The 24,218-nt window shown below is 36.3% G+C and overlaps 1 protein-coding gene across 3 annotated transcripts; it reads left to right on the top strand.

The window, feature by feature from the left end:
- The first annotated feature begins 380 nt into the window (after positions 1-380).
- Positions 381-23,804, top strand: PYROXD1 (pyridine nucleotide-disulphide oxidoreductase domain 1). 3 transcript variants are annotated; one of them, XM_082636075.1, is made up of 13 exons: positions 381-540; positions 3,187-3,267; positions 4,100-4,177; positions 8,519-8,638; positions 11,186-11,314; positions 13,540-13,613; positions 16,676-16,836; positions 17,607-17,707; positions 18,703-18,838; positions 19,720-19,832; positions 20,473-20,595; positions 22,328-22,465; positions 23,412-23,804. In XM_082636075.1, exons 1-13 carry the CDS (start codon positions 457-459, stop codon positions 23,658-23,660), a joined length of 1,587 nt encoding a protein of 528 aa, XP_082492201.1. In that variant the 5' UTR covers positions 381-456; the 3' UTR covers positions 23,661-23,804. The 3 variants fall into 3 exon arrangements, with proteins under 3 accessions (XP_082492201.1, XP_082492199.1, XP_082492200.1); XM_082636073.1 differs by lacking the exon at positions 4,100-4,177; XM_082636074.1 differs by lacking the exons at positions 381-540; positions 3,187-3,267; positions 4,100-4,177 and adding an exon at positions 5,961-6,054.
- Positions 23,805-24,218: the final 414 nt, after the last annotated feature.

The following is a 24,218-nucleotide window of genomic DNA, read 5'->3' as shown; positions in this document are numbered from 1 at the left end:
GAGCTGGGGCTGTGTTTAATTTCCCGCAGGAACGAACAGTGAGAACTTCATTTATTCTAAGAACGGTCCGCCCCGTGAGAACACTCGTCTGTCTTTAGACAACCTGCCAAGCCTCTTTTGACAACCCATCTGCTTTACTTTGGTTTTTGTCTTATCTTTATCAAAATGTCGTGGAAAAACTACATTCAGCTGTGGCGATAGTAACGCAAAACCCCGGAATTGCCAAGCCGCCTCTGCGCTTTAAGAAACGCAGACCCGAAGAGACTAAGTATGAGCTCCCGGGTACCCGTAGCTCGGAGAAGCGCGAAGAGACTAAGTGTGAGTTCCCGGGCACCCGTAGCTCGGATTATCAGGAGCAGGCGCCGAAAGAGGTTCCCCCGCGCCACTCCCTCTCCCGGCTTGTAAACTTTTCCGGCTTCCGCACTGTAGTCCTAAAACCGCTGGAAGTCCGAGAGCATGGAGGCGGCGTGCTCGCCCCCGACGGCGGGGAAGTTCGTGGTGGTCGGAGGTGGCATCGCGGGTGTCACCTGTGCGGAGCAGGTAAGGGGGGCGCGCAGGCGGCTCCGCCTCTCCTCCATCCCGGAGGCGGTGGCGCTTGAGGCTTCTTCCCCGCCCGCCTTTCCTAGTTTTTTTCCAGGACGCTCTTTAGCCGCTTCCTTTTTCCCCTCTCACTCCTTCTTGCTCCCAGATATTAGAGCCTGTGTCGTGGCCCCAGATGATGCCCTTAGTACCTCGCAGGCTTCGCTTCCGACGCAGGGAGGAGCGATGGCGAGCAAGTTGTTAGGGGAAACGCAAAGCGGACTGAACCCGGCTCTGGTCCTAGTAATGTCAAAGCCGATGGGGAGGGAGGGGTGGTGGTTACGACTAGTAAGTTCTTGGTCAGAAAATTCAGCCCCCTTTCTTAATTAGTTGATTGAATCCCGCTTCCGCACGGCTGCCCAAGTCCATAGTGCATCATAACTGAATGATAAAGAAACCCTTACGTAAGTTTCCTATACTTTGGACTCCCAAGATAGAAGAGATATCATCTCTAGTAATGTTTTTTTTTTTTTTTAAACAACCGGCAAGGGATTAAATGCAGTGAGGGTATGCTTTTCTGATTTATAGTGAATAATCAGACCACGTATATACATGCACATGTATTCCAAAAGAGACTGGATTATTCTGTTGGTAAACAGTAAACAGATGTCATATTCTTATGACATCACTGATGTCATAAGAAATTGAAGAGGTTTTTTCCCTTAACTTTTAATCTTTGGGTGTGTAGTTTTCATTTATTCTCTGAGTAAACACCTATAATCCAGGCATTGTACTAAGGGCTCATCAGACTAATACAAACAGAGTATGGTACCGCCTTTTTAGAGACTCACAGCCTAGTGAGTCATGTAAATAAATAAGTAAAAGTAAGTAAGTAAATAAATCATTTCATCGATGTGTTCACTACCTTAGGGGTACCTGTGGAGTTGGTAAGGAGTGGATTAGGGAAGAAGCATCCTTTCTTAAGGGAGGTGTCCTTTTGTCTTAGTACAGGCATACCTCATTTTATTGCCCTTCGATTTATTGTACTTTGAATATATTGCATTGTTTACAAATTGAAGGTTTGCGGCAACCCTCTCTAGCAAGCCTTATTGGCACCATTTTTCCAACAGCATTTGTTCACTTCGTGTCTCTGTGTCCTATTTTGATAATTCTCACGATATTTCAAACTTTTAAATTATTATTCTATTTGTTATGGTGATCTGTGATCAGTGATCTTTGATGTTACTATTGCAAAAAGATTACCACTCGCTGAAAGCTCAGAGGATGGTTAGCATTTTTTAGCAGTAAAGTATTTTTTAATTAAGGCATTACATTTTTTAAGAACACATTTTTTTTGCACACTTAATATTGGCAACTATAGTGTAAACATAACTTCTATGTATTTATTTTTGGCTGCGTTGGGTCTTCGTTGCTGCGCGCGGGCTTTCTCTAGTTGCGGCAAGCGGGGGCTACTCTTTGTTGCAGTGCGTGGTCTTCTCATTGCAGTGGCTTGTCTTTGTTGCAGAGCACGGACTCTGGGCGCACGGACTTCAGTAGTTGTGGCTCACAGGCTCTAGAGCGCAGACTCAGTAGTTATGTTGCATGCGCTTAGTTGCTCCGTGGCATGTGGGATCTTCCCAGACCAGGCCAACCCCAACCCGTGTCCACTGCATTGGCAGGGAAGTCCCTAAACATAACTTTTATATGCACTTGGAAACCAAAAGTTTCATGCAACTCGCTTTATCGAGATATTCATTTTATTGCAGTGGTCTGGAACCGAACCCACAGTACCTCTGAGTTATGCCTATATAGAGGAATGAGTAAAAAGTTCACCAAGTAGACAAGAAAAGACAGACTTTCCAAAGGGAGGTAACAGTGTAATCTCAGGTGGAAAAGCGTGGCACCATCTGGAAGCAGCAAAGCTTAAAGCATATGGTTTAAGCTTTGCTGCTTGGGGAAGATGACCAGAGATGCAGCCAAGAAAGCTGGTAGAGACCTGATCATAAAGGATCTTGTAAATCGTGCTAAGAATTTAACAAAGACTTATATAAGTAGTCAAATGATTTTGAGCAGTATAGTAATATGATCAAATGAAAAATTTTGAAAGATGATTAGTTACAATGTGTTTGGAACAGGGGAAGCTGGTTAATATGAGACTGGAAGGCTAACTTCAAGGTGATTTTAGTAGCATAATAGTGGAAACAGAAAGTGGGGAAATAAATTACAGAATATACAGAGGAAAGCAAGATGGAGAGAGTGATAATATTGTCAGATATTATAGAAGTACTTGGGAAAGGTGCTAAGCTTTTAAGCGTTTTATTGAAGCTTTGCTTAATTTCATTCTACTAAAGGCAATTGAAATTATTATTTTATAATAAATAGAAGTTGGTTTAACTGTTAATTAAGAAGATAGTTTCCTCTCATCCTCTGCATGATAATTGTTGAGTTTAGTGTAAATATTTTTCATTTTAATCAATATGAGAGTGGGACATTACTCACCACTACCTCATAAATACGACCAAGACCTTTAGAGGAAGAACAGTGAGTTTTTAGTTGCCTAAGTTAATAACATGATTAAAATTGCATTATCCCTGTCTCACCCCACCATGCCATATGTACTAATGCTTAGTTATTTATCATATTTTTCCTACTTGTTTTTTTAATAAGTTGGCGATTCACCTTCCATCAGAAGATATTCTCCTGATCACAGCTTCTCCTGTTATTAAAGCAGTTACAAATTTCAAGCAGGTAAGAACCTTTATATAACTTTCTTAGTATTACTCTTTAAAAACTACAGTCACTCAAATAGCAGTTAGTGTAATTGTAGTATTTTAATTGTTTAAAATGACAAATGTTCTTTTGATACTCATTTTAAAATCATAGCTCAAAGTTTAGAATTGTTCAGATTGAATACCAAAAGCACCTGGAATGGTGCTGAATTTCTAGTTTTCTCTCCCATCTTTTCTTCCCCACTCAGAATTACTTTTCAGAAAATTTATCTTTTGAGGAAAGATGTTGCACACATATACATGTGTATCTTTATGCAAATATACATGTGTATCTTTATTATAAATGTGTGTGTATATATATGTTTGTGTGTTTACGAGTCAGAAGAAAAGTGCTTTTGAGCCAAGTTTACACTTGCAGATAATTAATGTTTCAGATGTGTCATAAGCATCTCAGAACAGTCTGTAGTTCGTGAGTTTATTTTACACACGTTATAACATTATAATAGGAGTCTGAGAACATTTGGGTCATAGTATCAAAAAAAAGTGGTCTCCAAACATTTCTGATCCTGTACCTCGCCTGTGAAAAACTTTTGAGCTCATATTTTAATATTATATTTATAAATTATATACATGTACTACAGTGCTACAATTGTGAATATTATAATGCCTATGCAAAAAATAAATGAATAAAAAGATGAAAAACGTAAATCTTTTCTTCCCACACTGCAATGAAGACTATTAACATAGTCTTTGATTCATTAGAAGTTCTCCCTTATAATACTCTGATAATAGATTGTATCTTTTTTTTCTTTCAGCCTTTTGTCTAAGATTTATTATTTATTCATATAAAGGTTAGAGACTTGATGTTAAAGAGGAAAAGCAACCTTCTCCCTGCCCATCTCCCACAAACACACCTTTCCAATCTTGAAGTATGTTTTATAAAAGTTCTTTATATATTGTCTCTCAGGGAAGAGATCAATATACAGTTAACCTACCCCATTCTCATATATAAACCCCTAAGATTTACATAAGCCCCTAAGACCAAGGGTAATTTAGTGCCATATGTTGCTCTTTATAACCTGCCTAGAGATATGTAAGATATCTTAGAACCTTTGGTACAGCCAAAAGAACTATGGGATTGGGAGAACCAGAGAACAAATTATGGCTCTTAATTTCTAAAAGAAAAAAGTATATATTCACTTACGGCTAAGAGTACATACATAATAGAGAGATGTATAGCTGAGTCTTCTAATGTCTTTACAGAAGATTTAATTTGGTGTAATGATCCCAGAGTTGTAAGACCTGAGTTTAGTTTTTGCCAACCTTTTTTTTTTTTTTAAGTGTTGTACAATAGAAGGAAAAGAACTTGGGTTCTAGGCCTAACTATTATTTACTGGCTGTGTAACCTTGGCAAATCTCTGTACCTGAGTTGCATCATTAGGATAATATCTTCCTTGCTTACTTAACAAGGTTGTGAGCTTAAGATGTACTAATCTATGTGAAAGTGAATTAAAATAAATATTGCAAATGTCAGTTATTCTTAGTGTTTAGAAGTCAGAAATTGCATTCTTGTTATCATTTATTGAGCATCTAGATTATTTACCAACCAGTGTGCTAGGCACCCATGCTATAGAGATTAAAAGTATAGAACATACATCAAAAAGTCATTAGTGGTTATCCCTGGGGTAAGGGGAAAGTGAGATTTAAAGAGCGGTAAAGAAGGATTTTAATATTTAATCTTTATTATGTATTGTTTATTTGTTTAGTGTTAAAAAGAGCACATATTCATGACTTGTGTAATTTTTAAAGGAGAAAAAGGATTAATAATAATAATTCACATTTATGGAGTAGTTATTATGCTATACTTCTAAATGTTTTAAATATATTAATGTATTTAATTCTTAACCCTGTGAAGTAGGTCGTTATATTATCCCCATGTTACAGGTGAGGTAAATGGGTCACAGTGAGGTTAGGTAAATTTCTGAGGTGCATAAACTCAGGTTTTGAAACTAGGCACCTTGGCTGTAGGGCCCTCATGGTCAATTTCTCAGAATGATTACTTTCTATTGGGACAACAGATATGCAAGAAATAGTTGTCATATAATATGATCATTATCCTGATAGAGGCAAAAAAACTGAGGTCATATTCCAATACATGCATTATTTATTTTTACACATAGAAAACATTGTGAAGGAGGGACAAAGCCTGCCTTTGCGAATCAAGGAAGGCTTTACATTGGAAGTTGCATTGAAACTGAGACTTGAAGAAGGTTTTACAGTGTTTGTAAGAGAGCGAGTGGAGGTAGGCATGTGCCAAGGTCATGAAAATGTATAGCTATGAAACATGCCCCAACAGGGACCAGTTCACTGCTGGCGTGTGGAGTGCGAGGCTGAACCAGTAGGCAGGGGCCAGATGGTGACGGGCTTGTGTGCCATGATGTGAAATTGCACTTTATCTACATTTAGATATGCCAAACTGCTGGAGCATTTAGAGCAAGTGAAAAGACTGAGCTGGAGACGGTAATTTAGTATTCACCATTGTCTTAGTGTCAGCTGAAGCTACAGGCCTGGCTTGCACTTTCCCAGGAAGGACACATGCCGGGAGAAGAAGATGGGCCCAGTGGTGGTGTCCTTGGAACACTAAGCGGAGGTCAGAGAGAAAGGAGAACTTAAAAATGGCCATCCTTCTTCTTAGTCTTAGATCTAAGAGGAAAACTGTGAAAGAGCAGTAACCCTAAAGCCAAGGAAGGCAGAAGTTTCAACTAAGAGGAGTGGTCAGTTGTGTCAGATCCTGTGGAATGGTCAGGTAAGATGATGGCTCTAAAGTAGCTATTTCTAGTATAAATCATTGGTGACTTTGAGACAGTTTATACTGTTTTGAGAAATTAATGGGAGGAAATTCTAAAGTGACGGTTAGCATAAACTTTTCCCGCTTGAAAAATTTGGCTGCAAAGGTAGAAAAGATAGAGTGGCAGCAAAAAGAGGACATAAGGTCTAGCGTTAAGTTGAGTTTTATTCTTTTACGGTGGGAAACACTTGAGCCTGTTCACCTGTTGAGATTAAGAAACCAGTGGGGAAGCCTGAAGATGAAGGAAAGCAAGGAATATATAACAAGGAAGGAGTCCTGAGGAGGTGAGAGGCGATGGGATATGGAGCACAGAGCAATGGATTGACTCTGAAATAGTGGGAATGGGTCAGGGAAGGTGAACACTAGCAAAGAAATGTCTAGATAGTGGGAAAGAAGTAGTCAGAGTTCTTAGTGGTCTCTTCGTGCCTAGAAGTAAGGTGATTTACTGAGAATAAAGAGGATAGAGTAAGTTCAGGGAATATTAGAATGGTGAAAATTTGAAAAAGTCACTGACGGAATGGAATATGTTACTAAGATGTTATCGCTCTTCTCACTATATTGACATTTGCACTGATGGTATAAAAGCAGTGGTGGCTACTTACATTGGTAGCCATTTTGTTCTTCACTGCCACACAGTTAGTGAAAAAAATAAAAGCCAGTAAAAAAATGTTAGTTTTATTAAATCTTGACTCCTGAGTACACATCTTTTTAATATTCTGTATGATGCAATGCGATGTATGCATAAAGCTCTTCTGCATACAATGAGTACAATGTTGTCTCAAGAAAAACCAGTTGTGCAATTGCTGAGTTGAAGATGAACCAGCTACTGTTTTCATGGAACATCAATTTTACTTGAAAGAACAGCTGACAGACGGGCTATTCATGTTTGGAAAATGAATGAAGTGAGCCTGTCACTTTAAGAAAACAACTGATGGTACTTGTTGCCAGTATGACAAAATTAGAGCTTTCAAGCAAAAATTAGATTTTTGGAAAACTCATTCTTCACTGTGAGCCTTATAGTACTTAGACTTTTCTCATGAAATTGTTGATAATAATGAATGTGTTTTTTTATATTTATTGATATGAAATGTGTCAGTATTTGGAAGATGTCTGTTAACTTAATGAACCAGTATTGTCCAAACGACTGATGTGTGATGTTCCAAGATCCACTCAAAGTGCAGGATAAACTAATGGATTTCACAGTCACAGTATGAAAAGTTCTTGCTATGGTTTCAAATTCTACATTTCATCTACCTTTAAGAAACCATCACTTGTTGAGTTTTAGTGTGGCATCAAGAAGAATGTACAATTATCTGAAAGGGCTGCATATCTGTGTGAGACTGAACTCTCTTCATGTATCGATACTTCAACCAAAACAACGTTGCAGTGGTTTAAAGGTAGTAGAAGCAGTTTGAATGCAGAAGCAGATATGCAGCTATCTTCTATTAAGCCAGATATTAAAGAAATTTGCAAAAATGTAAAACAGGGCTGTTCTTCTCACTTAAGTTGTTTTGTTTTAGAAAAAAAATATTTTTCTTTAAAGGTATGTTATATTAGTGTAACATGTTTTTATTGTTGTTACTTTTAAGTGAATTAAGAAATACTTAAAAATTTTTCTCAGTTTTAATTCCTAATGCAGCAAATATTGCTAGGTGTAACTCAAAAAAACAAAACTCATCGGGGTCTTCAATCATTGGTAAGGGTGTGAAAGGGTCTTGAGACTAAAAGGTTTGAGAACTGCTATAGCCTGCAGTAGCATTTTCATGCAGTGTTTAAGGCCAAATACCAGTCTGAAAGGTGTGTGGTACTTCTATATCAGACTGGGTATAGGACTAGAGAAAGCAAGTAATTTGGTCTGTGCTTGGGCATTTTCAGGGTAATTAATGGTTAAGGATAAGAGAGCAAGGAAGGATTTGGGGAAAATCCTTCCCCAAATCCATGGCACATCATTTGAAATAAATGATCCACAATGGAGTTTTAGTGGGATAGGATGGAAAGTGAGTCCAAGAGGATGCTGATGATTTTGGAGAAGAGAAAAGAAGAGTCCAAAGACTAGATCACAATAAGGTTAGCTAGTAAATGGAAAGAGAGAGCTACAAGGATAAAGAAATAGATAAGCTGTTTGATTACACTATACAGAAGTAAGTAGTGTTAGCCCTAATTTTCCAAGCCCTAATTTTCCAGGCCAGGAAACAGGCTCAGTGACTTTCTGAGTTGCCTGAGTGGTAGGACTAGTATTTGAATTTAGGTCTTAAAATGTGGAGTCTGGCCCTCTTTTTACTGTATATAGTGCAGTTGGCAGACTTTCTTGTTTTATGAATATGAAATAAATAGTGTATAAAAAGAAATGAAAGTTTTTTTTAAATTCTTGAAAGGAAAAATATTTTTAAGTATACATTTTTATTTATTTTATCTAATACAGGTTTCTAAAGTGTTGGAAGAATTTGATGTTGAAGAACAACCAAGTACCATGTTAGAAAATCGCTTTCCTAACATTAAGGTTATAGAATCTGGAGTAAAGCAACTGAACAGCAAAGAACATGTAAGAGGGTCTTTTTCTTAATGACATTTGCCATTGTTAAATCTTGGTGAGGTTTTGCCTGCCTTTCTTTGACCCCCACCTGTTCCACCACCGCCCAAGTCTCTAGCATATACATTTCAGTGACATTGATTTCCATTAGTATTAGAAAAACTTACACTTTTTGTGAGTTTATTGGGGTCATATAATTAGCTTAGCCTGGCATTTTAGGTTGTACATTTTAAATTAGCATTAACATTTATATAGTGTTCACTGTGTTTTGGGCACTGCATTAAGTACCGGGATACAGTAGCAGTGATAGCAGGAACCTACTCCCGTAGCTCTCAGTGTCATAGGGAGTACAGCCATGCGTACGTTTAATGTGTGCCCATAGAAGAAAACAGTTGTCGAAATATTATCAAAGCTCTGATGGTAGGTATTCAGGAAGACCTCCCAGATTGAGTAATATTTGAGCTATGTTTTAAAGATGGGTGAATTGAGTTCTCCAGGTGGAAAAGGACATTCCAGGAAGAAGAGATTACGTTACGGGTTCAGAGACCCAGAGAAAGGAAAGGGGCATGTGGAAGAGTGAGACTGTCAAGGGGTTGGGCTGTGGATAAGTAAAGGAGGTTGGCCGACTAGCCCAGAGAAGTAAGTAAATAAGATTGTGAAGAGCTTTTTACGTCAGGCTAATACATTGAGTTTATTTTATAATCAGTGGAAAAAATAGTAAAGAAATTCTAAGTGGAGCCAGGGATGCTAAAATACTCTTTTAGGAAGATGTATCTGACAGCAGTGTCAAGGATGAACTGGGATAGAGCAAGTGGCCAGTAGCCAACAACCAAATTAGAAGGTGGTTGTAATAGTCCAAAATGATATAAGGCCCAGACTAAGACAGTCGACAGTCTCAGGAAAGGCAGTGCCTCAGTCTCAGATGTCAGGAAGTCTCAGTGTCACATGATTAACAGTACCTTCCGATGAGCTCTAGGCAAGATAGGAAGTAGGGTTTGTAGTTGTTTCTCTAAAGCAGCTCACATTTGAGTTCTCCCTCAGGGAGAAAGCATACATGTCACATTTGAAACAAATAACTTGACAGGGAAAAAAAAAGTAACAAAAAGTACTGAGTTTTCTGAGAAAAATATTACAAATCTGAATCCAAACACCGCAGTCAGCTCCTAATACTTGTAATCGTAGTACTTGTTCCATAAAACACACGTGTCAGTGAATCTGCTCACTGAGGTAGGCTCAAAAGTATACTATTGAATTGTGAGGGAATTTATATATTAGGGCATTTGAATGAATCAGAGTGCCACACGTTTCATTTGAAAAGTGTCCTACATAACATACATGTCTGCATTCTATCATCCATCCTTCGTATTCTTTAGTGAATTGGAAGCGATGTGTTTTACCTTCGTCTCTACTTCCAAAAATTTAACAGTAGCCAATGAAAAGTTTTTGTGTTTCTTTTATAGTAGTTAAATGCAAATAGTTTTTTAAATTTGGTCATTGCCTATAACTAATTAGTTAAAATTCTAACCAGATTATCTAAAGGAAGACTTGTGTAACATTCCTGTATGATTATACTGTATTGGTTTATTGGTTTTATGTATTTGTTATGTAGCTGAAGAGTTAAAATGGGTAACAATTATTTCAGTGGGTATGTAAATGCTATTTGGCAAGTTTTATAAATCAGACACATGGCACAGTGGTTAACCTCCGAAACCATTCCAGCAAAGTCTGACATCTCTCATAGTAGCACATGCTTATGTATACCTGCTTTCTAAATGCTTCTACTTTTGTGTAGATATTCATTCAATATTAAGGAACAAAAACAATGGATCTCTGATGTGTATTTTTAGATTCATCTAAATTCATTAATTCAAAATTAATATAAATTAACTTTAAAGCCAGTACATGCTAGGATTTAAGGTTAACATGTTTTTCACTTATATGAAAATATAATCCCCAAACAGCATGAAGTTTGCTGGTAAAGTGATTGTTATTTGTACTTAAGAATATAAATACTATTTTTTAGCACTTCTGATTTTTCAGATTAAGAAGATGTATTGTGACCTCTTCTACCATTCACTACTCCCCTGTACCCATAATAGACATTAAGGTCTGATATGATTAGAATCACTAGATCTTCTTACAGTATCTTCTCATTGAGATCAGAATGTTCATCAAGGAAATGTTCATCAGAATGCTCAATTTGAAATTTTCTAAATGTTTCCTTTCTAATCTAAGGTCAACATACCTTTCCAAACATGAGATTCCCTTGGTTTTATCCAAAATTTTGTGGGAATGTACCTTTTTCTTCCACGGGAGAAGGACTGATTTTCATCAGATTTTTAAAATGGTTTATGGTTCTAAAGTGATTAGGAATCACTGGATTAGAGAATGCCTTCTCACGCTTAGTTAGCTTTGTCACTGCTGTAACAAAGTATTGAGTGCCACCAAGAGGCAACCTTAATATATTTTTTGCTTTTGTCTTACTGAATGTTTAAAGTGCAGTTGTACCTAATGTATAAATGTTTCCCCTCTCCTCTTCATTGCTCTATGGTTTTACAGTGCATTTTAACTGAAGACGGCAATCAGCATATTTATAAGAAGCTCTGTTTGTGTGCTGGAGCTAAACCAAAGTTGATATGTGAAGGAAATCCTTATGTGTTAGGAATCCGTGATACAGACAGTGCTCAGGTAACATTTTGACATTGGGTCATGGGAAAGAAACATGAAGATTTCTTAGACTTCTTCTACATTTGAATCAAAGTGTTCCACTTATAATGTCCATTCCTAAACCGTAGCAGCAGAAGAAAGGTTTCATGACTCATAAACCAGAAAGTAGTTATAATGTTTTATTACTGCCAGTTTGAGTTTAGTTTTAGTGGATAATTTATCTTGTTTTTTAATTCATGTTCTTTCCATTATGTGGTACCCCAGAAATAATGTCTATGCTGAAGGTTACAACTTACATTGCATACACATTCATTATTTTACTCTGATCGGGAGTATGTGATTTGCATCCTAAATGACGTCATGATCTTTTTCTCAAAAGATAAAGCATGTCCAAAATTTACTTCTCAGCAAAGAAATTAGTATTCAGAAGATCTTTGTCATGAAGAATCACGACAGAATCCTAGAACTGAAAAAGACACTTTGTTTGTTGTTCTGCTCAAGAACAGTGACAAACTATCCCAATAAGGTGAAATTCTATCTTCAGAACCTTATACAACTTCTCTTGGTAATTTATTTCCGGGTTCATTGACCCTTATTGCCAAAAACCTTCTTGTTTTCTAGTCACAATACTGTTGTCTTACCTCAGGCTCATTGTTGTTGTTCTGTCCCATGAAGTGGTAATTGTACATCTACATTATAAGATTTTATAGTCTTGAAAATTGATAGTATTTTCTTCAGTTTATTCTTTTTTTTTTTTTTTTTTTTTTTTTGCGGTATGCGGGCCTCTCACTGTCGTGGCCTCTCCCGTTGCGGAGCACAGGCTCCGGACGCGCAGGCTCAGCGGCCATGGCTCACGGGCCCAGCCGCTCCGCGACATGTGGGATCTTCCCGGACCGGGGCACGAACCCGTGTCCCCTGCATCGGCAGGCGGACTCTCAACCACTGCGCCACCAGGGAAGCCCCAGTTTATTCTTAAATAATTAGGAATTTAGACAATACTAGAAGAACTGGATTATGTTCTTGTAAACATTTTAGGTTCATATTACCGAAGATTGAGTTCATAACTGTGTTACAGCGAGGGCCTCTACACATGAACTTACAGCGAGGCCCTCTACACATGTGAGCTCACTGAATCCTCACGATAATCCTGTGTGACAGTCATTACTCCCACTCTACAGAGAGGCAGCTGAGATGGAGAGACTAAGAAATTTAGCTATACTAAAGTAGTTATTAAGTTTATCAGAAGTATAATGTAAACTCATGGCATTCATCTCCCTGTCCACTGCTCTTTACAGGTCTTTACTTACCTACTGTGTTCAGTGAAGGACAAAGTAGAATTAACTTCAGGTTTTTTCTTGTAGAATTTAAAGAAGTCAATTCAGTGGTTATGTATTGTACATTACAATAAGTTTTGGGGTCCATTAATAGCAATGGTGACCTGACATAGTAGGAGGTGGAATTTAGCTATTCAAATGTCATCTTGAAGCAGTGGGACTATTCTCTCCTTTGAAAGTACCATAAGAATGACTCCTGGTATTTTTTTTTCTCTCCAAGTTCATTGTGATCTTTTTTGGGGGGAGGGGGAAGGGATGGGAGGTGGAGGCATCAATTCGCTGTCTTATAACGTAATAACATTTTAAAATAAATATTAGACATTATGTGCTTCCTACTCCCAACAGCTTTATCTCTGTCATCTTAATACTCACAGAGACCTTGAGATATACTCACCTCTTATTTCCATTTATAGTTGGGGAACCTGAGGTGCAGAGAGGTTAAGCAGTTTGCCCAAGGTCACCTGGTTAGTAACTGCTAGAGCCAGGGACTCTAGATCTGCACTCTTAACCACTGTGCTGCTGTGCTTCTCGTTCCTGCAAGTTCCAAGTGCTGAGTAACTGCAAGGAAAGTGTCAATTGAGGGACTAGAAGGAAAGGAAGAATCCTGTTTCCAGGGTCTAAATCAATGTCATGTTGGTAATTGATTTGGTCAAATAGTTGGGAATGTGGTAAACTAAAGACAGAGGCTCTTGCTGCAGTTCTGAATGTAGTGACATAAAAGGCAAGGAAAGTCAGGAAGAGGCCTTGCTATAAAGGCAGTTTGGGGTGAAACATGGAGGGAGCATTTATTATATTAATTGGGATGGTGTGTCCTGGCAGAGTGGGAAAGTGAGGTTTATCATCAGTGAAGCCTGTTGCTTCAGGCATTGCCCACTATTACAAAACACTCTTTTCATTTTCTTTTTGATACAGGAATTTCAGAAACAGCTTACAAAAGCTAAGAGAATAATGATCATAGGGAATGGTGGGATTGCACTTGAACTAGTGTAAGTACCTATATTTGAATATTATGTAAGAATTGCTCTGTGATTCATGTGATTATTGACGGACTAGAAGACATCTTATCCTAAAATCAAAGATAAATATAATTGTTTTTCATACATTTTCAAGGGGAAAAATCCACTTTATTTTCTTAGCTTTCATGGAATTCATAGTTGCAAAATTGACCTTATAAAACATAGGAATTTTGGGAATGCTTTAGGTCTCAAAGGGTCTGACACTGATGACTGTGTAGATTTGACCCATACATGTGTTCTTATAAGCATGTACTATACTGAAAAACAACTTAAAATGTGTACACCTTTAGAGGTTTCTGGTGTTAGTCCCCGCTACTTTTTATTGCTTATACCCATCCTGCTTCACTCATGTATGGTACCTGTCTGGCCGATGAAACACAAAGTGTTTGTGAGTTCTATTTCAGGGTATGTGGTACTCCTAGCTCTTGGTTTTTGGAAGTTGGGGATTGTGAACACCTTAATATGAAATACTGTCATCTTAAGATGATATTTCAAGTTTGGAAAACATTGAGGACCTGCTGTGGTCTACAGAGCATTGATGCACTTTCTTTGTGATTTTATCTTTCAGCAGATGGCTGACATGGAATAGTCTAGATATTTTTCATGCCAGAAAGTTGGGTCTGACTACAAAGAGGACAAATTTATATCAAAATAAGGAATCTGCCAAAGCCCTCTTTTGCCAAAGAGAAAAGACAGGGGTCTTTTCTCACTTTCATTCATTCCAACTCTGAGACTAGGTTTTTGCCCCTCCTTTTTAGAGGATGGTGAATCCCAGTGGAAACCTGTAAGAGTTGTTGGATTGCCTGAGTACTAGGTGTGGCAGTCATTATTTTAATTATGAAGTTTGCAGCATTGTATGGAAAAATGCAGAGAAAAAACTAGGGAGTCAAGACCAAACTGGGCCAAGAGGAGGGAGGCATAGATTTATTGTAAGAGGGGCTTCAAGTCTTTATGTACACATGACAGATTTTCTCCATCAGTTATCACCAAAAGTATAACTTAATACTATTATTATTATTATTACTATTATTCACATTGAAAAGCTTTCTCATTCAAAAATGTTCACAGTCTCACAACATTTAATCCTATTCCTCACTTTCTTTAGGTCGGAGATTAAAGACCACATACTTGGATATAAAACACATAATTTTATATTCAGTAAACTCTGGTAGTTTAAGAAAGCTCCCATATAGTGCTGTTCTCTCGGTCTAGGTTTACTCAATGATTAGGCCTTTGTCTTCTATTGATGAAAAATGACATATCCAAACTCTTTCTGCTTTTTAATAGCCCCCGTGTCCCACTGAGGCTAATGTTGATTTTCTTCAGTATACTTTTATTTCAGTTATTATCTCTTTTCTTCTTTCCAAAGTAGGTTAATCCTTTCTTTTTCAAACATAGTTTTTCATAATTTCACAAAATTTAATACTTGTTTCTTAAGAGTGGTTTTAAAAATGAAAGCAGTATTTCCCCTATGGGTGATGATACCTTCATGCATATGCATCTTTCCGAGGACCAGTTCATAGGGTAAGAGGATTAGAGGGTGTCTCGTGAGGTACGGCACACCCAGGAGTCACTTGTGGTGACTACTTACAGTAAATATGGCTCGCTGGTCTAGCATCGGTATTTTAAGCTGTTCTGATATGTGTTTTGTTGCTGTACTACTTTAAAATACAAAAAAATGGTAATTACAGAAATTTCTAGTTTATAAAAATTAAGGAACTCATTTCATGGTAACTGTGTGCCTATATGTAAATTGACATATAAAATTTATCACCAAGTGTGTGTGTATTCTGCTTTCTGCTCATCAGCAATGCTGTATGACCTGAGCAGTGTTAAGATAAAATGTTCTCCAGATAATCTGACATTTAGTAACTATAAATACTCTTTGCTGGCATAGGAGAGGAGGAAAAATAAAGGCCCATTGGAGAAAGCAAGGGACTCCTTTACCATATGCCAGAAAGCATGAACATCAGGTGATCTGAAGTCAGATGTACTAAACCTTCTTTCTTTTATCACCTGCTTATTGATCAGCCTCGAAAAGTCATATAACCTAACTTGTATCAGTCTGAGATACAAAGATGGCAGTACTTTTTACCATAAATAAATGTTAAAAATTAATAACATTAATACACTCTTATTACCATTGTAATTTCAAATGAAATCCTAGTGTAGTTAGGATGACGATATATACTGTGTGTCCAGGATTGTCCCAATTCATTTGTACCAAAACAAGTAGTAATAGCAGATAAATTATAATGAATTTCAGGGCCTTTGTGGAATGAATATTAAGAAAATTACATTCTCAGTGTCCAAACCTAGAGATAAAACTGCAGGTGCTCAGGAGCTCTGGCTACCTCCTGAACGGTAATGGAAGGTGGCTTCCTTGGCCACTTTCTTCCTCTAAGATCCTTCATTTTTCTGTGAACTGGATCTTTCTTTGGCTAGATGGCTTGGAAATTTCTGAGGTGAAGGGAATTCACTGCAGGGTAATTATTCTGTTATAACAAAGTTAAGATTTTAGCTTCTATCTCTCATTTGCTCCTTTTTCTGTGTCCTTCCATAATGTGCTTTGAATACATAAGATATTTGTTAGCAAAGAAGTCATCTGTTCTCAATATTGTAGCTATATAACATCTATAACATCTATCCATTCATTACTGATTACTCTATAACTATAATCATTACTGATTACTCTATAAGCAAGGCACTACTCACTCCTGGGAACCCTGGTGGACATTCATATAACTATCTTGTAGAAATTGAACACTTTGAAGTGATATTCACTGTAATGAAATTTTACCTGATATTCAGTACATATATTTGTCACATATGTTTTTTCAGTAAACTGGTTAAATTTCTTGTATTATTTATTCTACTTAGCACGTATTATCCTGAAAAAGTGTTACATTCCTCTTTATAATCATTCTTTCTCAGTTTGCCTTAAAATATTTTCTTTACATTTGCCTTAAGAGACAACTGTTATTTGTAGATACAAAGATTTTTTCTTCCAACTAACTTTCATATTCCTTTAGGTATGAAATTGAAGGCTGTGAAGTAATTTGGGCCATTAAAGATAAAGCTATTGGGAATACTTTCTTCGATGCAGGAGCGGCTGAATTCTTGACTTCAAAGCTCATTGCTGAAAAACCAGAGGCTAAAATTGCACAAAAAAGAACCAGATATACAACTGAAGGTAAATATAGCATCTAGCTCATTCATTCACGGATGAAACTTTATTTTTTTAACCATATAGTAAAAGGCTATAAGAAAATTTAGCAAAAATATTTTATTTGGGGATAGGAATATAGATACTTATTTCTATTTCCTTATGTGATGTTTAAGATTTTATTTATATATATGTATAAAATATTTATAAGATAAATATAGTTATATGTGTATATATGTGTATGATGTATTTTATATGAAAAATATGTAGAACTAAAACTGGCAATTTAAAGTAAATTAAATAAACCAGCCCATCTGCATCTTTGCGGACAGATGCTCCAGTTGGACAATACCTAAGGTAATTTTATTAAAAATGCAGTGAGTTTAAAAACAAATACAGTTTTTTAGTTTAAAAGAGCTTTTTTATTTTTTTAAACTTTTGGCTTATAAAATTGAGCAAGAATTTTGTAAGTTTTGGGGGTACTAAAAATTGACAAAATTTTCAAAATTTGATGTCTAATTTTCTTAGCTTTCATATTAACCAGTGTATATAACATCCATAAAACACTTTTGAGTGTTTATGCACAACACTCGATTGAAAGATTACCCATTTTATAGCTCTACATCACAAAATATTAAAATTATGATTAAAATGATTAATATAGATAAGTTTAGTCCTGCTGTATGAATGTATGTGTGAAAATTATTACATTGCCTAAAAACTTCTGAACACAAACGTAATTCTCTGCCTGGCACTTTTTATATCATTTGGATTTTGAATTGAGTTTATCCCTTCAGGAAGGCAAAAGGAAGCACAAACCAAAGCCAATGCTGGTAATACAGGCAGTGCCTTGGGACCTGATTGGCATGAAGGGTTGAATCTTAAAGGAACAAAAGAGGTATGTTTTCATATACTGTTTAAACGCATCTAAATGCGATTTTAAATTCTTGAACTGTTTGTTAAAGACTGGTTATAAGCATATAGTCAAAGAATTGCTAGGTCACTTTCCTTAAAATCCACGGTTCTAGGAAAGGGCTTCAGTGCCACTTGGCCCCATTGAACTCTCCAGAGACAGAGATCTCCATACAGAGACTTTAGTGAATACACCTGTCCTATTTTAAATTAATCTTTTCTCAAAGGTCACTTTAGATGTAGTATAATATTTTAAAGGTTATTAGATAGATTCTAAATAAAATACACATTTAATATCCTAATTGCATAAGCAGATGACTTGCTTTTACTCATTTTATTTACTAGATATTTTAGTTTTTTTATAGTTGTTAAAAGGCTATGATATTTAAATATTGCAAGAAACATGCAGTCCTTATTACTGTGTATGATACCTTTTCAGCCTTCAGTAGGTTGGAAGGGGGCTGGCTTCATAGTGTATCTAATTTTTGTGATGGAAATTACACAAAATAATTTATTCCTGCACCTTCAGGTCCTAAGATTAATGGTATTCTTAACTTGGGAACTTCAGTTTAGTTCAGTGAACATTTATTGAGTATCTCCTACCTAACTGGCATTTTACTAAGATTCTGGAATATAGCAATCTGGGATATATCAACTTTTTTTTTTAGTCTGTAACAGTTGTAATTTAAAAGAAATATACGTGTAATTATCAGGGAGGCTCACAGTAAAAAGTATGCCCTTGGCGCTACCTGCCAATTCAACTACTAGATATCTTTAAGTACTGACTGAGTTTCTGCTTATTTCTTTCCAACAGAAATTGAGAGGCATGCTTGTGGGCATTCAGTGTGTTTTCTTTTATACTATAAGAATTATTTTTTCTATATGTTTTTATAAGTGTATTATACATTTTTTCTTCATCATCAGTAACCCAGATCATTCTTTCTAGAAGTATTATAGTGACCAGTGCTTCTTTTATTTTAGTTTTCTCATAAAATTCACATTGAAACTACGTGTGAAGTAAAGAAAATCTATCTTCAGGAAGAATTTAGAATTTCTAAGAAAAAGTCCTTGACTTTTCCAAGAGACCATCATAATCAGTTAGTTATAGCTGACAAAGGTAAGTGATGAAATAAGAAAAAATTAAACACTTTTAACTTAATCTTGCTTTATTATTATATTTAGAAAACAGCTTCATATTTCCATATCAAACTTAAATGTGAAAAGTAAAAATAAAACCATAATTTAATAACATAAATCATTTTGTTTTCACTACCTACTCTTTACATTTTCTAATAAATTAAATTGTAGAAAGCGTAACATCTTACGTAGGGCTCATTATGTTTTGACCATCATAACGTGGTGAGTTAATCAGAAGAATCAAGACAAAACATAAAAACTAAAAAAAATCTGATACTCGCAAAGGTGAAGTGACATCCTCAAAATCAAACAGAATGAAATCTATAAATTTGAGGCACAGATCTCTTAAAATTCCTATTCTACACTCCTGTGAGAACTACTCAGAAATACACTCACCCAAACCTACTGTATGGGATATCCCACTGCTCTGAATTCTTTGAATTTTTTCATAGGAAAAGAGAGTGTTAGAGTTTGAATGTGAATAATAAGGGAAAACATTGAAAAGTGAGTAACCTAGTTGGACTAAACTCTCAATGCAGTATAATCTATTAATAAAGATTTTTAAAGAAATAATTTATAAAGTATTATCAATTTAAATTTACTTTGTTAGAATTTCTATGTCTAAATTTGAAGGAAAAATGTTTAGAATGCCTGCCATGGTTTTGCGATTATACCCAAAATAAGAAGATGGCACTGATGACATTAAAAATTGTTTGAGCAGATGTACCTATAAATATTAAGAGGTGTTGTTTTAAAGTCATCTCCTGCCTTTTTCTTTCTTTCTTTCTTCTAGTCGTATTCACATAATGTTATAGACGGTGGTGATTACACTTGAGAATAATTTTTTTTGTTTGTTTTAAGAGATATGGCCTGTATATGTGGAATTGACCAATGAAAAGATATATGGCTGCGATTTCATTGTCAGTGCTACAGGAGTTACACCAAATACAGAACCTTTTCTCTGTGGCAACAATGTAAGGTGAAAATTTTTGTCCCACTGTGAACATTTTTAAAGTATTATTTATGAAGATCTCTAATTCTCAAGCATGAATAATTGTTCATTGTTTTGGCACAGAACTGTAATTTAAGATGACTGAAAACTGTTTAGTTTATATTCATGTCTTGATTTGCAGTATTTTTTTTACTGCTTCAAGTCCTTAAGCAGTTAACATCCCAGCCTAAGTGTCATTATTAAGGGGACATAATGCACAATTTATCTAAATGTTGGTAAGAAACTGATACCTCCTATGAATTCTTAAAAGTGATTCTTTTAGAGAAGCCAGCTTGTATTTTTTGCTTTTTAGCATCTGAAGTTTACAAAAACTAAGGAATATTTTTGTAACTATGGGTGGGGTCATCATATGGTTATTGGCAATTTTTGATGTTCTAAGAATTTTAAGAATTTGAAGTTCTAAGAATTTTATGGGTTCATCTTAGTAGGAATTTGAGTGCCTGGAAATTCAGCTTAGTTGTCTAAACTTTGCAGTTTAGCCAACTTTTCTCATTAAAGATCAGCATATCAACGTGTAGAATTTGACTTGTTCTTTTACTTTAGAATGAAAAAGTCACGTTTCCTTTTTCTTACCCCATATGCTTATGAGGAACATTGTTTAGTTTGATGTAGGAGAAGACGGTGGCCTGAAGGTGGATGATCACATGCACACGTCCCTTCCTGACATCTATGCTGCAGGTGACATCTGCACGGCCTCCTGGCAGCCCAGCCCAGTCTGGCAGCAGGTAAGCTGGCATAGGTCACAGGTTTTTTATCAGAGATTCCATCTGAAAATAAAGGAACTGCTACCAGCATATCCAGCCTTCTGGTTTTCCAACTTTTCTACTTTAAGTGGGAAGCTATCATAGAGTTTTTTTGTCACAAAAACAACAAACAAAAAGAACACTAGAATTTTTCCCTTTTGGTAAGTTATTATATAGTGATGGAATAGACTGGGATGTCTTTTAATTTAAAAAGAATTATGATTGTTACTTTGTTTTTCATGCTCAGACGCTTATCAGCGGTGTCCAGTGGAACTTTCTGTGATGACAGAAATGCTCTCTATTTCAGCAGTGTCCAGTCAGGTAGCCACTAGCGATGTGTGTACTAAGCATTTGAAATGTGGCTAATGTGACTGAGGAACTGAATTTTAATTTTACTTTTAATTAAATAGTCATGTGGCTAGTGACTATGATTTGGGACAGCACAGCTTTGGATTAAAAAGTAGCAAACTGAGATTATAAACCATACATTCTGTTTCTCATGATCTTATTCCCGTGGGAATTATTACTGAAAGAATGTTCCCATAGTAAGCAGAATTCCTTAGCCTAACAACCCCTTCTAACTGGATCTAGACTTCCTCCTGCCCCGATAGTGTCGCCTGCCTTGTAATGGTGGAGCAGAAGTACTGGAGGAAGATACCAGTGGCCAGAGGTGGGGTTGTTTTAGTAGGAGTAGAGACAGAGGTAGATGTTAACAGATGAAAGAACCAGTCAACGCTTATCTTGGTGAAAGACCAGCTCCATAGGTAGGGATATTTATTTAGATTAACTGTGGAGTGTGAAGTCGTGGAAGAACCAGACGTATTCTAAGAAGCAGCTTTATTATTTAGTATGTTTTAACATACATCAGAGATAGCATCAACAAGAGAGTGATTTCAGCCATAATTCTAAAATGCTTCAAACTAGCTTGTTTTTTAGTTTTCTCTACAATGACATCCAATGTTGTTTTTATGGCATATCTGTCCCAAACTCAATTCGGAATTGGAGTTCATAGGATTTTTTTTTTTTTTTAACATCTCAGCCCTCTAAGGGTTGAATCTAGGGAATATGTATATTATTAGATCCTTCATGTGCCTCATACTCTGATACAGGAAAGTCCAAAAATAAACAGGGGTTTCTTACTTTGAGTGAATCTAATAAAACATCATCTCTTAATTTGCAGAAGCAGTAAGTACACTAATTAATTTGTTTTATATACTCCGAGACACAAACTAAAGGGACTCGGAGGCTAGAATACATTAGGTAACAGTGCAGCAGTGTAATATTGCAGGCCACTTCTGTCGGCTATTCTCTAGTTGTCACTGCTCCCTTACCGTAGGCTGCCTCTTACTTTGTCAGACCCTACTTTGTTTAGAGAGGAGACTGAATTTTTTTAAAAAATCTATCACTTCTACCAGAAATACTTAAAGCTCATATCCATGATTATGGTTATTATTTTTTGCACACAAAAAGACATTAGTTACCACACATGAGGTATAAGAATGATCAAACACCAGAATCAGTTGGTTAGTGTGGATTGCTGACTGCTTCTGTGGCAAAGATGCTTCAATCAATTACCTAACTAGCTAGATCTGACTGTTGTCAAGGACTGTCAAGCACTGAACCCCTTTAAGGAATTTTACTAGGTTAAGGTGATAACATTTTTCAAATAATGATAATAAAAAGTTAAATTGCATAACCATTTTTTTAATTTCAGATGAGGCTGTGGACCCAGGCTAGACAGATGGGATGGTATGCAGCAAAGTGCATGGCTGCAGATAGTGTAGGCGAGTCTACTGACATGGATTTCAGCTTTGAACTTTTCGCTCATGTAACAAAATTTTTTAACTACAAGGTAAGATAGATAAGCATGCGGTACGCGGCCCTCTCACTGTTGTGGCCTCTCCCGTTGCGGAGCACAGGCTCCGGACGCGCAGGCTCAGCGGCCATGGCTCACGGGCCCAGCCGCTTCGCGGCATGTGGGATCCTCCTGGACCGGGGCACGAACCCGTGTCCCCTGCATCAGCAGGTGGACTCTCAACCACTGTGCCACCAGGGAAGCCCCTGCTTGTTCGTTTTATAACTAATTATGGTCATCTGATTTTCTCACATGAATAAACTTATATGGCTTTAATCACTTTACAAAAAATGACAAATTTCCTCATTTCTTGCAAATCTATACCTGGTTATTATTGCTGGGCTTAATCACTAATCATCTGATAATCATTACCTACCTTCTCGGGGGGTTGGGGGAGGGATCTCTTCCAGATTTGTTCCCTGTTGGTGCATTTCTGAGCTTTAGTTGCAATTCACATCTCCTTTGTGAAGAGAACTAACAACTGTTCATACTCAAGAGTGAGCAGGTACTTTCCCCTACATATTATCTTATTTAATCCTCTTTACATCACTCTGAGGCAGGATTTTTCCTCCTAATTTACCGATAAGGAGAAACACATACAAATATATACATATGGTTCAGGGAGACTAAACAATGTGCCCATGAAAGATCAAATTCAGCTTCTTACTAAATCTTTAAATTGTGACTCAAGGCTAATGTAGTCTACATCCTACATATTTGTATATTCGCTAGGTATTTTTAATGTTCATACAGGTTGTATGGTAGTGTCATCTGTAGAGTAAATGCATGCCATGCAAGTGTTTTCTTTGGGCTCCTCTGAATGGCACTTTTAGCTGTAAATTTTCGTGACTAGATTTGCCATTCTAGGCAAACACAAAATAACTGCATATTGTGTTTCTTTTTCATACTCACTAAAATAACTGTTTTGTCTTTCTCTCTATAGGTTGTATTGCTGGGAAAATACAATGCACAGGGCTTAGGTTTAGATCATGAATTAATACTGAGGTGTACCAAAGGACAAGAGTACATCAAAGCTGTCCTGCAGAATGGGCGAATGATGGGAGCGGTCTTAATCGGTGAAACTGATTTAGAAGAAACATTTGAAAACTTAATTTTAAACCAGATGAATCTTTCAGCATATGGAGAAGATCTACTAGATCCAAATATTGATATAGAAGATTATTTTGACTAAAAAGGGCATTTCAAGGGCTACATCGAGTTCCAAATAAGACAAAAAAGTCACATGCCAATAAAGTAAATTGACTGCACTGATTTAAAGATGACCATCTGAAGTTAAAAATACAGAAATACGAAGATTTTAAAGATAAATAAAATTCTAAAGATGAAATCAGTTCAAATCATTTATTTATAGATATATTTTTTTCCTAACACAAAACTGACCACTTAAGTCTTAAGTATTCATTTCTGTGTTTTTAAACTTAGACACATTCATTTGTGATTTAGATTTGGAGCAAATTTAACTATGTTGTTATCTACTTAGTCAACAGTGTGGTCTGGTTAATATACCAGAACCATTCTCTGTGAAATGTCAAAGTAGGGCTGTGGTTTCAAGAAGCTTACAGTTTTATTTTACTTAAATAGAGGTGTAGCATACTTGCTAATATTATTTGTATGGATACCTTATTCCTTTTTTATTTAGTAAAATATTCAGTATAATAACATTGTTATCAAAAGACAGTTGTGTCAAAAGAAAAAATACAACTAGTTATGGCAAGGCATAAGGAGCTTA

This window comes from Mesoplodon mirus (genome assembly GCF_964341445.2).
Source record: "Mesoplodon mirus genome assembly, chromosome: 11".
NCBI lineage: Eukaryota > Metazoa > Chordata > Mammalia > Artiodactyla > Ziphiidae > Mesoplodon > Mesoplodon mirus.
Note: the sequence above shows the minus strand (reverse complement) of the source record. Positions and strands in the feature narration are given on the sequence as shown.

Bases quoted from the DNA above. Each gene is read 5' to 3' on its own strand.
- PYROXD1 (XM_082636075.1), top strand. From the start codon at position 457: ATGGAGGCGGCGTGCTCGCCCCCGACGGCGGGGAAGTTCGTGGTGGTC. The intron at 541-3,186 runs GTAAGGGGGGCG...TTTTTTAATAAG, and splicing joins GTGTCACCTGTGCGGAGCAG to TTGGCGATTCACCTTCCATC. The intron at 16,837-17,606 runs GTAAATATAGCA...TTATCCCTTCAG, and splicing joins AACCAGATATACAACTGAAG to GAAGGCAAAAGGAAGCACAA.